The 12,285-nt window shown below is 39.4% G+C and overlaps 1 protein-coding gene across 2 annotated transcripts in view; it reads left to right on the forward strand.

Moving 5' to 3' along the window:
- The first annotated feature begins 1,253 nt into the window (after nt 1-1,253).
- GABRG1 (gamma-aminobutyric acid type A receptor subunit gamma1) overlaps nt 1,254-12,285 on the forward strand; it is a 48,377-nt gene continuing 37,345 nt past the window's right edge. For both annotated transcript variants that reach the window (XM_065737072.1, XM_065737073.1), the window contains exon 1: nt 1,254-1,419. In XM_065737072.1, coding sequence (XP_065593144.1) covers nt 1,328-1,419 — 92 coding nt within the window. In that variant the 5' untranslated portion in view covers nt 1,254-1,327. The remainder of the gene's footprint in view (nt 1,420-12,285) is intronic.

A 12,285-nucleotide genomic window follows, 5' to 3' on the forward strand; every position in this document is an offset into this window, starting at 1 on the left:
ATGGTGGTGCAATGAGGAAAAGAATCCAACCCCAAACACTACCTTTCGTCAGAATAATCACGGAATGGGGGATTATTTACTTTGTGATACAGCTGCGTTTTTGACGTAAAGGGTGATGATGACAATAAAGCAGGTTGTTCCTCCCGCAGAGCTGACTGCTCCAGGAGTACCCCATAGAGAACTGAATGCCGGGACGCCTCCGGGGCCAGGGAAGAGGTTAGGGGCAGGATACAGGGTCCGTCCCCCACAAAGCCTTGGGAAGAAATACGAGTTATTTACGCTCTGATCCCGCTGAGGCATAACCACCAGTCGGAGGCTTCTGCGGGTGAAGAACGGACGCAGAGTTTCTGCTATTGCACCATCGTGCGGATTTCCAAGGTTCAGAAATATATTCTACTGTTTTTTGGTTTTTTTTTTTTCCTTCGGGTCTCCCAAAAGAGGGAGGAGAAAGCGGCAATAAGGAGAGGGAGAAAAAGAAGAAAAATAAAAAGGGGAAAACAGGAAATAATAACAACAAGGGGGCGTTTTGCGTTTTTCGCGCACCCTCCGCTTCCCCCCCGGGGGCGCTCCGCGGCCGCGCAGAGCTTCCTGCAGCCTCCGAGCTTGCTCAGCTCTCCTCCCCCGGCTGCGCGTAGATTCCGCACTCACCCTTACGCGCCAAGCGAGTGGCCAGCATCCAGTGGGGCGGCAGAGGGAGGGGAGGGCCTCTGGGGACGAGCTGGGAGTAGGGGGCTCCTCCATCCCCGAGGCCGTTGCCGCCATCCCCCTAGATTTGTCGGGCCCCGTAGCTCCCGCGGAGCTCCGCGCACGTCAGCCCCGGGGCTCTTTTCCTGGCAGTGGGGCTGCGGCTTATCCTCTCGCAATGTTCCCGTCTTCTGTGTACGGAAGAAAAAGGCTAAATATACGTACGTAGTTTTAAATGCACATTTAATATTCTATATATCCCACGTTTCTATATCCTAAGGATCTGTTTAATTTCCCTCTTTGGAGAAAATAGAAAATCAATGCCACCCTTTCCCCCCAAGCGTGTTTCCCTTCTAGTAAAGCAAGCTCCACCTCTGCTAGGGATTGATTCGCCCGGCAGTTTTTAGGATAATTTATGGAGCAACCTGATGAGCCTATTGGGCGAGTTGCTCCGTCCTCGTAGAGTGCGTTCCTACCTGTTTGGGTGTTTTATTTATTTATTTATTCCCCGCCCCCCCTCCCCTCCCTTCCCTTTCCTCGCCGTGTGCCGCTCGGGGGGAGGGGGGGGCGGTGGGATCGGCAGGGTCGCCGTTCCCCAGCCTCTTCGGAACAAAGTCGGGGACGAGAGAGCGCCCGCGCTCCTATGGATGCGTGGGGGGTGCCCGCATCCCGCTGGAGCCGCCGCCGTGGGGCTCGGCTGCTGCTGCTGCTGCTCACTGTGCGCCTGGGGAGCGGGTGAGTGCGGGGCGCCGGCCGGGGGGGTGCCTCGGGGTGGGAGGAGAGGGCGTGCTGCGAAAGTGAAAAGTAAAGCATAATAATGGAAGAAACGATAATTAAAGAGGTACTACGGTAGGCTGCGGGAGAAGAGGCAACCGGCAAAGTAAAACTTCTGCCGCATCCCACTTGTTCGCGGGGAGAGTTTCACAGCGCTCGCTCTCCCCACGCAACAAGCTGCCGAAGCCGCCGTGCACTCGCGTTCTCCTCGAGGTTCTGGCTCCGCGCTGCGGGGCTGCGAGCGGTGGCTGCAGGAGAACGAGTGGGCAGTGCGTGGTCGGGGGCTGCTGGCCTCGATCGTGCACGGCCCCAGGAGCGAGGTCGGGCCCCACGCGTGCCCGGCTCCGTGAAGTTGGAGACGGTCACTTGGGAGGAGGGAGTGGTGTTGCTAAATTGGAGGGCTGAAAGCACAACAGTTGGGTGCTGTTGTGTGTATGTGTTATTAGCGCCCACGAAAGCGATCTGATTGTTCAACTTCATTAATAATTCAGTGATAATGTGCATCATTCCACAGGTTATACTTATAACGATCACAGGGCAGTGTTGGGAATTCAGCTGTCACTCAATCTTTTTGAAGGAAAACCAAATTATCATTTTGAGAGGCTAAAGCAGGTATAGCAAAAGAAAAAACCTATAAACAATCTTTTTTTTTTTTTTTTTCCCAAGTCCACTAGAGCCTATATCCCTTCCAAACAGACTGATCTTGTATCAATCTCTGTGAAGCATGTTGATTTCAGTGCATCTCCATAAGGCTACTGTGTTATCCCAGTTAGAGACACCATTGATTATACTTCTCTGTCTTTTAAAACCTTGTCGTGTTATGGAAATATTTTTCAAAAGCATTGATGGAAATTATACCAGTGCAGCTGTGCATTTCAGAAAGCTTCTTAATGAACATATTGTACCTCAGGTATGAAATAAATTATCAAGCGGTTTGAGTGAAAAGATTATGCATGCTAATTGATCAGTTCAAAGTCTTGGTTACAGGGAGGAGGACTAACTGAAAAAAAAGTTACTTTTTGGTTTGTCAAAGTGGTTGCGATTACAGGACTACTTGTAGAATGGTATGTATACATCTCATTAATAGTAGTTATAAAGAAGTTGATGAGAAGTTTCCTGTGAGAAAAAGAATTTACTTACACACATTATTTTATTTTGTGCTTCAAACAACTCAGATCAAATGTAACATTTATTATAAATACGCATATATCCAAATGAATGCTTTTCAGCCTTTCTTTTCATTCAGAGGCTATGTAAGAAAATGGTGGCTATTGAGAAATCTCTGTCATTATTTTAAGTGGTTGCAAATGGACATGCTTTTCAGATCCTGGTTCTCTGATGTGTGCTGCATTACAACTCAGGGCATTTGCAGAGAGCTCAGGAGCTTCGATGCCCTTTAGCAGCCTGCCACAAAGTAGGATGGAAACGCTCTTCTGCTTTGGATTCCTTTCTGTAGTTTCAGCTAGAGCCTTTCCTTGAAGTTCAAACAAACACATGTAGAAGCAACATCTCTCTCAAGAATAGGCTGGGCTGGAAGTTTTTTTTGTTTGTTTTGTTTTAAATAACATCCTGAGGGGGCCAATCCACATTTCAAGAGATATTTAAAAGATTGCAAATTGTAGAAGTTTTCGTGTGCATTTCACAGATCATGGAATGGTTTGGGTTAGAAGGAACCTTAAAGACCACCTGGTTCCAAACCCCCATTAATACACCAAATATTCTGTGATAAGTCTTGGTAGAAGTTACTTGAGATATAACATATAGCTAAAGGCTAAGTGAAGAAATCAGAGGTTGACATCAACCAAGAGTTTAACTGTTTTAGTGTTTTACTCCCAAAACTGTAGTGTATCATTAGACCAAACTTCCTTCACTGAAAGAATTTGCAGCAGTTGAACTCTGTCCTATAAAGCAGCTGTTTTCCCATGGTTTAGTACATACACTACAGACCTGGACTTAGGAGCCAGTACATTTCAGGGGTGTTTCTTCAGTAGCTACATCTCTTCTCAGAATTAGGGCGGTGAGCCTTTCCAGTGCGTATGCTTTGGAAAAGAATATTCCTCCCAGTCACTGCAGTCTTACATGTTTGGCACACCCATTATTTTACTGAACTCAAATAAATGGATAATTCATGTGGAGACTATGAGGGCTGACAACATAATTAATATTGCTTAGTTTTTAGTATACAGGTACAGAGTACAGATAAACTGCAACATTTCTTCTAATTTCTACAGAACAGAATGGAATAGCTCACATGGAAGGGACCTTCAAATATCAAGTCCAACTGCCTGTCCACTTCAGAGCTAACCATAAGTTAGAGCATATTAATGAAGGCATCCTCCTAAGGCCTTTACTATTCAAATGATGTGTTGTTCAGCTTTTGTAAGAATCTATTGTCAGCTTCACTTAATTTTCCCTTATCTTCTCTTTAGATTTTTTTACCTGTATGTTCTGAAAAACAAGTTATAAATGCTTTATCACTATCTGACTGGCAGCAGGGGTAAATGTCAACATTTTATTTTCCGCTTCTTGGCAACTGTTAGGAAAATACTTATGTGAGGGTTGCTCTGAAAGTAATGCTTCTTATTTTATTATGTTGGATCACAATGTCAGAGGCAGGTGTTGGTGGTATGGCAGATAGAGGTTGAACCTTCCCTCCACTATTCTGTTACATTTTGTTGCTATGTGGCATATGGCAGCAGAGGGGCAAAATGGCATCTGGCTTGGAAATGCATATGAAGCAAAGGTGTGTCACTGAATTCTTCCATGCAGAGAAAATGACATCCATTGACAATCAACAGAACTTGCTGAACATGTGTGGAAAGCAAACAGTGAGCATAGCGAGGTGGTGAGTGGTTTAAGTCAACAGTGGTGACAGTGACGTGGAATACAAACCACATTCTGGATGGCTATGCAGATATTTACAAGCATGGCATACAGGCTTTTTTTCATTGCTGGTGAAATTGCATAGCTAATGGTGGTGACTGTGCTAAAAATCTGCTCTATCAAACACTGTTATTTTACTCTTTGTATCTGTTGCAGTTTCCACACAAATAGTAAGCATTAATTTCAGAGCAATTTATGTGTAATACAGCTTACATTTTCTACTTGGATAAATTTCTGAATCCAAGTTAAACATGTTATAAAAACATTGGTTTCCTAATGCTTGATGATAAAGATTGGGTATTTCGTTTGAACACGTGTGATGTTTATTCATTATTATCCTTACTCCTTTTTCAGGAAGAACTTGTTTCTTAGTACAGTCAGTTGTTTAATGTACAATTTATTAGCAATTTATTTGTTTCCTAAGTAGAAATAGTTAAATACTAAAAAAATACTACTGTTGTGCATTGTTTTCTTTTCTTGTAATGGATTTAAAGGAAATCCTCAAACTATGGTAATCAGAAAAAAAATTCTCATAGTAAACTCAATGACATTTTGAATTGCTTTTAACTTCCTGTTAGTTAAATATTGTGTTTTTAAATAAGAATGTTCTTGCTGCCAAGTTAAGCCTTGTGAAGTTGGGTAGAAAATATTATAGGTGGTCACACACGGACTTTGGTCAGCTTTTTCACAGATTTATCAGTGTGACCACAGTGAATTACAAGAGGTAGAAGGACCTGTGTTTTTTCTTTAAAGTTGTAGAGGAACTGCAACAATCTGGGTTGAATACAACATAATCTTGTTTCCACGGTCAGTAGGCAGGACTGCTGAAATGGGGAAACTGATTTTCTTGGTATATACTCTGTGATGAAGCGAGTTGCCCTGGTATGTGCTGTCATATATGTACTGAAGAGGTTGTATGTTTTGAACATACAGGGAAAAAAAAGGTGAACATCTCCCAAGATATGAAAAGAATCATTTTTATAGTAACATTTATGAGAGAATTGTGAGTGCCTTGGCTTTTTTAATTATCTGTGTAGTTCTTTCTTGCACAGCATACTGAATTGAGCACGTACTTGGATTAAATAATAATATAACATATTTGTTAAAAAGTGACAGAGAGTAATTATAAATGGTAGTACACTGACAGCATTTTGAACAGTGGTGGATGGCAGTGTCACTAAGTTTTATTTCTTAACAACTTCACTTAACAGTAATAATTTGTAAGGAGGAGTAACTCAGATGCAAATGAATTAATCTTGAGGTGACATGGAAGTTCTGATTTTTTCAGTTTTACTCATGTGTATGCTTTTATTAATAAGAGTGGAAATAGTCTGCTGTGTTCAGTGGCCTACTGGCCTATGTAAAAACCCAGTTTTGCATATTTAAACTTAAATCGTTAAATTGTGCAACAACACTGGTGGTGTTGTTGTGATAGAGCTGACTGCAGTTCATCAGGAGTTGGTCAGAAAGGAATTTACTTTGAAGAAGTAAATTCTCAGATGGCAAAGATGTAAACACATACGTTCTGAAATACACTTTCATTGATGGATGTTTAAATCTGCAGGATCTGCTGTGATAATCTGGTCCAACATCAGAATAAGCTGTGAAACTTCACCTGGCTTCTTCATTAACTTGTTGCTTCAGTATAACTGTCTTATGTCCCTGCATAGAGATTTGGTGAGGAATCTAAAATATTTTGCAATATTTGTAATCAGTTTTTTCTAGTTTCCTGCTGATGGATCTTCTGCTGCCTTCTGGTAGCTGCAAGAGCCATATTTTTTCCCCTGTGCCATGTGCTACATCTGGCCCAAACACTGGATCCCATGTGCTTTGGTCCATTTCCAAGGAAATCTATGACTCTGTACCTCTGGTTCCGTACTACAACCCATGCTTGCAGTTGCCATTTAGGAATGGAGGAGTGGTCTACACAAGCTGCTTTTCATCAGAAAGGCCAGTTGTAAAAGCTTGTTCTTGTCCAGTGTGCATTGGTTAAGTTTTGCCTTGAAGAGAGCTCTTAGAAAACCTCAAATTCATCCTCACAATTCTAAAGGGATTTTTTTTTTTTTTTTGTTAGAAAGCATTCAATGTTCTGTATTCAGCATAGTCACTCACGGCATCTTGTAGGTTGCTTCCCTGCTTGGAGAAACTTCCTCACCTCCCAGGAATGCAAAACTGCCTTGCAGTTCTTGTGGGATGAATGATCTAGTCCAAAACAAAAGTTTTATATAAATGTGCTGCAGTTAGAGATATTCAGAGCAAAGTGGAATTTTCCATTGAATTGGATTTACCCAAGATACAGTCTACTGTTGGAAGTATTTCCTTGGCACGTTTAGTTTAAGAGGAAACTTGACAGCAGCTTACATTTTTCTCTTAGATAAGTAAACTGAACTACTTTAAATTCTTCAGCAAATATTGAATTATTCGTTTATCCACTTTGTAAACCCTCTGCGATTTTTCTTTGAAGAACAGACCTTAAAAATAGTCAGATTATACAAATATTAGCCTCACTAATGGTATATACACACAAAATATTACTTCCCTACTCCTGAGATAATACGTCCTGGGATTAGCTCCAGTACTGCCCCAGTGAGTGTATCTTGTGTTCCTTTTGCTTTCTGCCTTGATCCTCAAATCCTTTTCCTCATCCGTGGTAGGGTATAAATGTCTCTTGGGCTCCTAAATTATATGTAGTTATTTTTCTTGTTTTCACCAAGATAGACAGATATTGTAGATAGAAAAGATCTGAGGTAACATGAGATACATTCCCACTGGATTAAATTATTCAAGATTTTATAGAGTTGCTGATGGTTAATCCATTTAATACGGTTTTCTTCCTATTTAAGGCAGTGTACCATGAGGCATTAAGTCTTATTATTAATAATTTAATACCAAAGTCCAATTTGTCTTTCAGAACAAAGTTCATCTGGATGAAATTTATATTAGCAAAAGTTGTATATTAAGTATTAATTTATGTTGCTAACTTTGCCACTGATGATTTTTTTCTTCGTTGTGCAATGTCACATTTACATGCTAGAAAAAATTATATACATGTTTTTAAAGATAAACGAGGCCCAAAGTTTTACTTGAGGGAGAAATTTGACCTCTCTAGCACACAACCTTTGAATATGTACCAGATTGTGTCAGACCCGATGCAGGTGAACTGTGGAGGCGTACCCTAGCATTTTGCTTTTTCAGTGAAGACCATCTATCCAATGGCTTGCAGACTGCGTCCTGTAGGGAACTACTCTGACAGCCATAAATTTTATCTATCATCTAACAAGAAGTAGGACTCTTCTCTTGTAAAATATATGCACAGTGCAGTACAGTGGAGAAGAGAAAACTTTGCTTGGAGGGAGACAGCAAACCTTTTATTGCATAGTTTAGGAACTTGCATTAGCCCTTACTGAGTATATTTACCTCTTCATGTGATTACTCATTAGTTCCATTGATGTTCAGATTAGTCCACAATTGCCTAACAGCAATTACACTAAAATGTTAGTAGATCCTATTAACTGTATTTCTCTTAGAGATATGTTGTAATTGTCTGGTTATTGTAGTTTTTCAGCTTTTTCTATAATAAGCCAGTTTCATCTATATACTGCAATTATGGTATGCAGTTCAATATAAGTCTCTGTTTCTGTTACTACTTCAGTCTATATATATTTCTTAGTGTGGTACCTGCTCAGGATTGTGCCAGATCTTGCAAGCATTTTCAATAAGCTTGTTTGGTTTGTGTTTTATCTCTGTAGTAGATCTGCAGTTACCTGATGATTCTGAAGGAAATATACAGTGAATTCTGTTAGAAAAAATATTCACATGAGGATGTAGAAATACCAGCAGCTGAAATAATTGAAAATACCTCAAAAGAGAAAACTTTACTGTGACATAGGTGACACTTTATAAATTGATAAAGTAAGCTAAAATCTGTGATTAGAAGAATTCTGTAGTAATCATAGGATGTAATTTAATTACAGTAAATGATTTTTTTTTTTTTTGGAGGTTCTGTTTCTCAGTGTTCATTTATACTAGGCTTGGCTTAGGCCTAGGCCTGTTCTTGAAAACGTTTCTTTAATCAAAGCACTTAACCTACCAACAATACATCAGTTCATTCTGAGCTTGATGATAAACTTCCATCAGTCAACTGCAGATAAAAATCTGCAGTCTCTCAAATGGAGTGGCACATGTGGCACATGGATTTATTTGTGTTTGTGATGATTCTAGTCTGACACTCCTAGGAGATCAGATACTACTGAGCTTAGTATTTTTCAGATATTCAGAAGCGTGAAGCCTATTTATTATGTCCTTCCTTAGTGGTTTTATTTAGTATTTGGTACTATTTGTCTCTATTTAGTTACATCTACTTAGGCTTTATAATTTGCTATGGTTATCCTTTTTTCTTCTCTTCTCCTAATCTCAATTTCTGCCACATTATTTGATCTGACTGAGCAGCTGAATATGGCTGTTTACATTTTTATGGTCTGGCCAAGGCTCACAAAGAAGATAAAAACAATAGAGAAGGTATGACTTACCTATCTACATTGCTAGGTTTCATTGAAATCCATCTGAAGTAAGTCTCCTGAAGACTTTTAGTTCATTTACTCTTTGTTTTCAGTCAAGACTCTACAGATTTTCTTAAGATCTACTTTATCTTCCTGATAAGTTTTATTTTCCATTGTATACAATGGTGGGAAAGCTTTCTTTAGAAGACATCTGGTAGAATAAGATTGATCTATATTTGTCTAAAACTTCTACAAAGGCAAAATACTCTTGATAGCATAGGGTCACTCAGCTAACTTTTCAACTAGAATTAGAAATGTTTGTACTAAAAAATTACCAACTTACTGAAGATCATGGGCATTTTCAAGTACTTCTTTAGACAAAGAACTGCCTTAAGATATTGTACTAATGATTTTCTGAGAATAGAAGGAGTACTTTCACTGGGATTGTGGGTGTTACAGTCAATAATTTACCAAGCTTTGTTAGCCAAAACAAAATGCATTACATTCTGCAAGTCTGTAATCAGAACATTGAGTATTGGTGTGAAAAAAAACAGGACAAGGTGAGAAGTGTGATTGTTTTCCTCACTTACCTAGAGCAGAAAATGTCTGCTCTGGAGTAATGATGTTAGCAAGGTCTTTGCTGAAGATAATTAATATTGTTTAACCTATTGAGAGACTGCTTATTCAAGGTTCATGTGTTTGAGGGCAGGGCTGCCATTCAGAGGGACCTGGAGAGGTTGTGAGGAATGTTATGAATTTAGTCAAGGCTGAATTGTAAGTTGTGCAGGGAGACTCCTGGCAGCTGGACAGGCTGGGGAGCAGCTTTGTCAGAGAGAGGTTGTGCTTTGCCAGGAGAGCATTTCAGGGCTTTTTGAACAGGAATACACTCTGGAAACTGGAGGAAGCGACTTGGCCTTCTCTGCTCAGCTCTTGTTAAACCATGTGGAGAGATACTGCACCCAGTTTTGGGTCTAAATTGGAGAACATAGCAGAGGGCCATCAAGCTTGTCAGGCTAGAGACTGACTAGTGAGGAGGGGCTATGAGATTGGGCCTTCTTCAGCCTGGAGACAGCCTTGATGGGACCCATCAGCAGCCCCCAGCACTTACAAGAGGGTGTCTGAGAAGACATAGGTAGTCTCTTCTCAGTGCTGCATGGTAAGAGAATGAGGAATAATGATGATGAATTGCAATAGGGGAAGTCCCAGTAAGGTATAAAGGAAAAAATAATCACTGGAAGGATAGCTAAGCAGTGGAACAGACCCAACTGGACTCTGCTGTGAAGGCAGAAATATGTGAAAAAAGTTTTCATTTGATTTTTGGACTATGACTTGGTAGGAACAGTGGTAGCAGTTATACCAGGTTGAGCACATCAATATTTGGATTAACTTTCAAGTGTAAATTAACTCACTGTTATATGAGATGACAGATGGTTAAAGAATCACTGTGATGCTTTGATTCCAGGTGATAATTTCTAGGAGATCATTGAAGCTATTTGAACTAATAAGAACAAATATGAAAAATGTCATTTCAAATATTACAGAGCATTTAATTACACTTGACATAGGAGGAGATAAACTTGTGTTAGTTTAGAAAAAAAAATTATTTCAGTGAAGTATCTTTAATAATACCTGTTGTTGTGAATGTCAAAAATTTGCATTTCTATAAATGTTATTTGCAGTTGGACTGTGCCTTCATTAAGTGATCAGAATTAAATCTGATTGAATTGTTCTTGATAGTTTTTATTGTATTAGTATCACAGATAATTTGAAGATCATTTTATAAGAAATGTGATAATGCTTCTAAATGATGATCTTGCAATGACTAAAGTTAATTGTACTAAACTTACTGAGTGTGGGAGAAATGTTTTATGTATTTCAGATATGTAATTCAAAGCTGTTATGTCTTTGAAGAGCTTGATCACACAATACTTGAGATATGCATTAAGATACACAAGTCTGATAATCTCAAGTTTCAGATTTGGGGGCAATATTTCTTATTACAGGGAAAGGATTGATGAGACACCACCTTTTATTATGTTAGGACTCTGATTTTTTTTTTTTAACAAAACTTTACCTATTTGATACTGTTTATCCTAAGAATGTATTGTTTCTTTCTCTATTATAAGAATCTCAGATATTTTAAAAGTCATTTTCACACTTTTCTCTGATTTTTATTTTTTACTTATCTGACTTAAGGTCCAGATTCATTTATTCAGTAAAAACTCAGAGAGGAAGAGGAAACAGGACAGAAAAATATGAACAGTCTGAGAAGTATGAGATTAGGGAAGGAAAAGAGCATAAGAGAGTTGGTATATATACAAGAATTATCCCAATAATATGTGGTAGACACACTAAAAAAAAAAAGTATGTAGAGAAAAAAATAATAATCTGATTACTTCAGGGGGATAAATAAAGTTATTTTGATACTGAAAAGGAGATGCCAGATTCTGGCAAAGCAAAGCAAAAAGGGGGAGAGAAGAGAATAAATTGATAAAAGCATCTGAGATTAAATGGATGGGGGGGGGGGGAAGAAAAGAAAAGAGATGTTTTTGTCAAATCAGTGTCAAACCAGTTTAGGAAGAATAAAGATGAAGAAACACGTCAGCTCTATCCCAAAGTACTGGAAAGAGCTAGTAACACTTTCTGGAATCATGTTTTAAGTAGCTGCATTTCTTTGTTTGCAGCTGTAGTATTTTTCCAGAAAATTTCTTCCATGAATAAAGCATACCAGTGATGAAGATAAAGAAATACATAGTAGTTAACTTCCACTGAAATTTCCTGTAACAGGTAAGTGTGAATTCAGACATCAAGTTTTGAAAATAAATCTTGAGAGTTCCATGTCTTGTTTTTCAGAAATGCTTCAGGTCTTTTTCATGGGATTTGGCTGGGACCTCTGACTCTGTATTCTCATTGATGGTACAATGAAATGTGCATCCTTAGTGCAACTGTATCATGCTTGGTGTTACGGAGTCTGGTTATTATGTCTGGTTAGACGTCTGACCTGCTGGAAGCTTCCCTGGAAAACTTAGCTGTTTGGTTTGAAAGTAGTAATATACTGGAAGCACAACTAGTGAATACAGCATATTATAAACAAGAATCATCCAATTAATCCTAAAGTATGACAAAAGCATATGGACTGCTAGGATCTTAAGTATAAAAAGAAGCAGAGTGTAATTGTTGACTGTGGAGTCTTGCAGTTTTTTAAACTTTCTCTTGTGGCTTTTATTCTTGTGAAGGTGGCCAAGACGTGATCTTCCCATTTCTGCCGTGCTCTGTCATTATACAAGCTTTTGAAAGCTGGGCAGGCAGTGTGTGCAAGGAGCAGACCCATCTGTGGTGCTTTCTTTCTCAAGTCCCACTCAGTGTATCTAGTGTCAGCCTTTTGTTGCTTCACTGCGGCACGTGAAGTGCTGATTCTCTCCTCTTATCTGTCTCCTTTCCCTTG

Source organism: Cyrtonyx montezumae, unplaced genomic scaffold (assembly GCF_038088225.1).
Source record: "Cyrtonyx montezumae isolate F1298 unplaced genomic scaffold, pur_monq_1.0 scaffold_2, whole genome shotgun sequence".
NCBI lineage: Eukaryota > Metazoa > Chordata > Aves > Galliformes > Odontophoridae > Cyrtonyx > Cyrtonyx montezumae.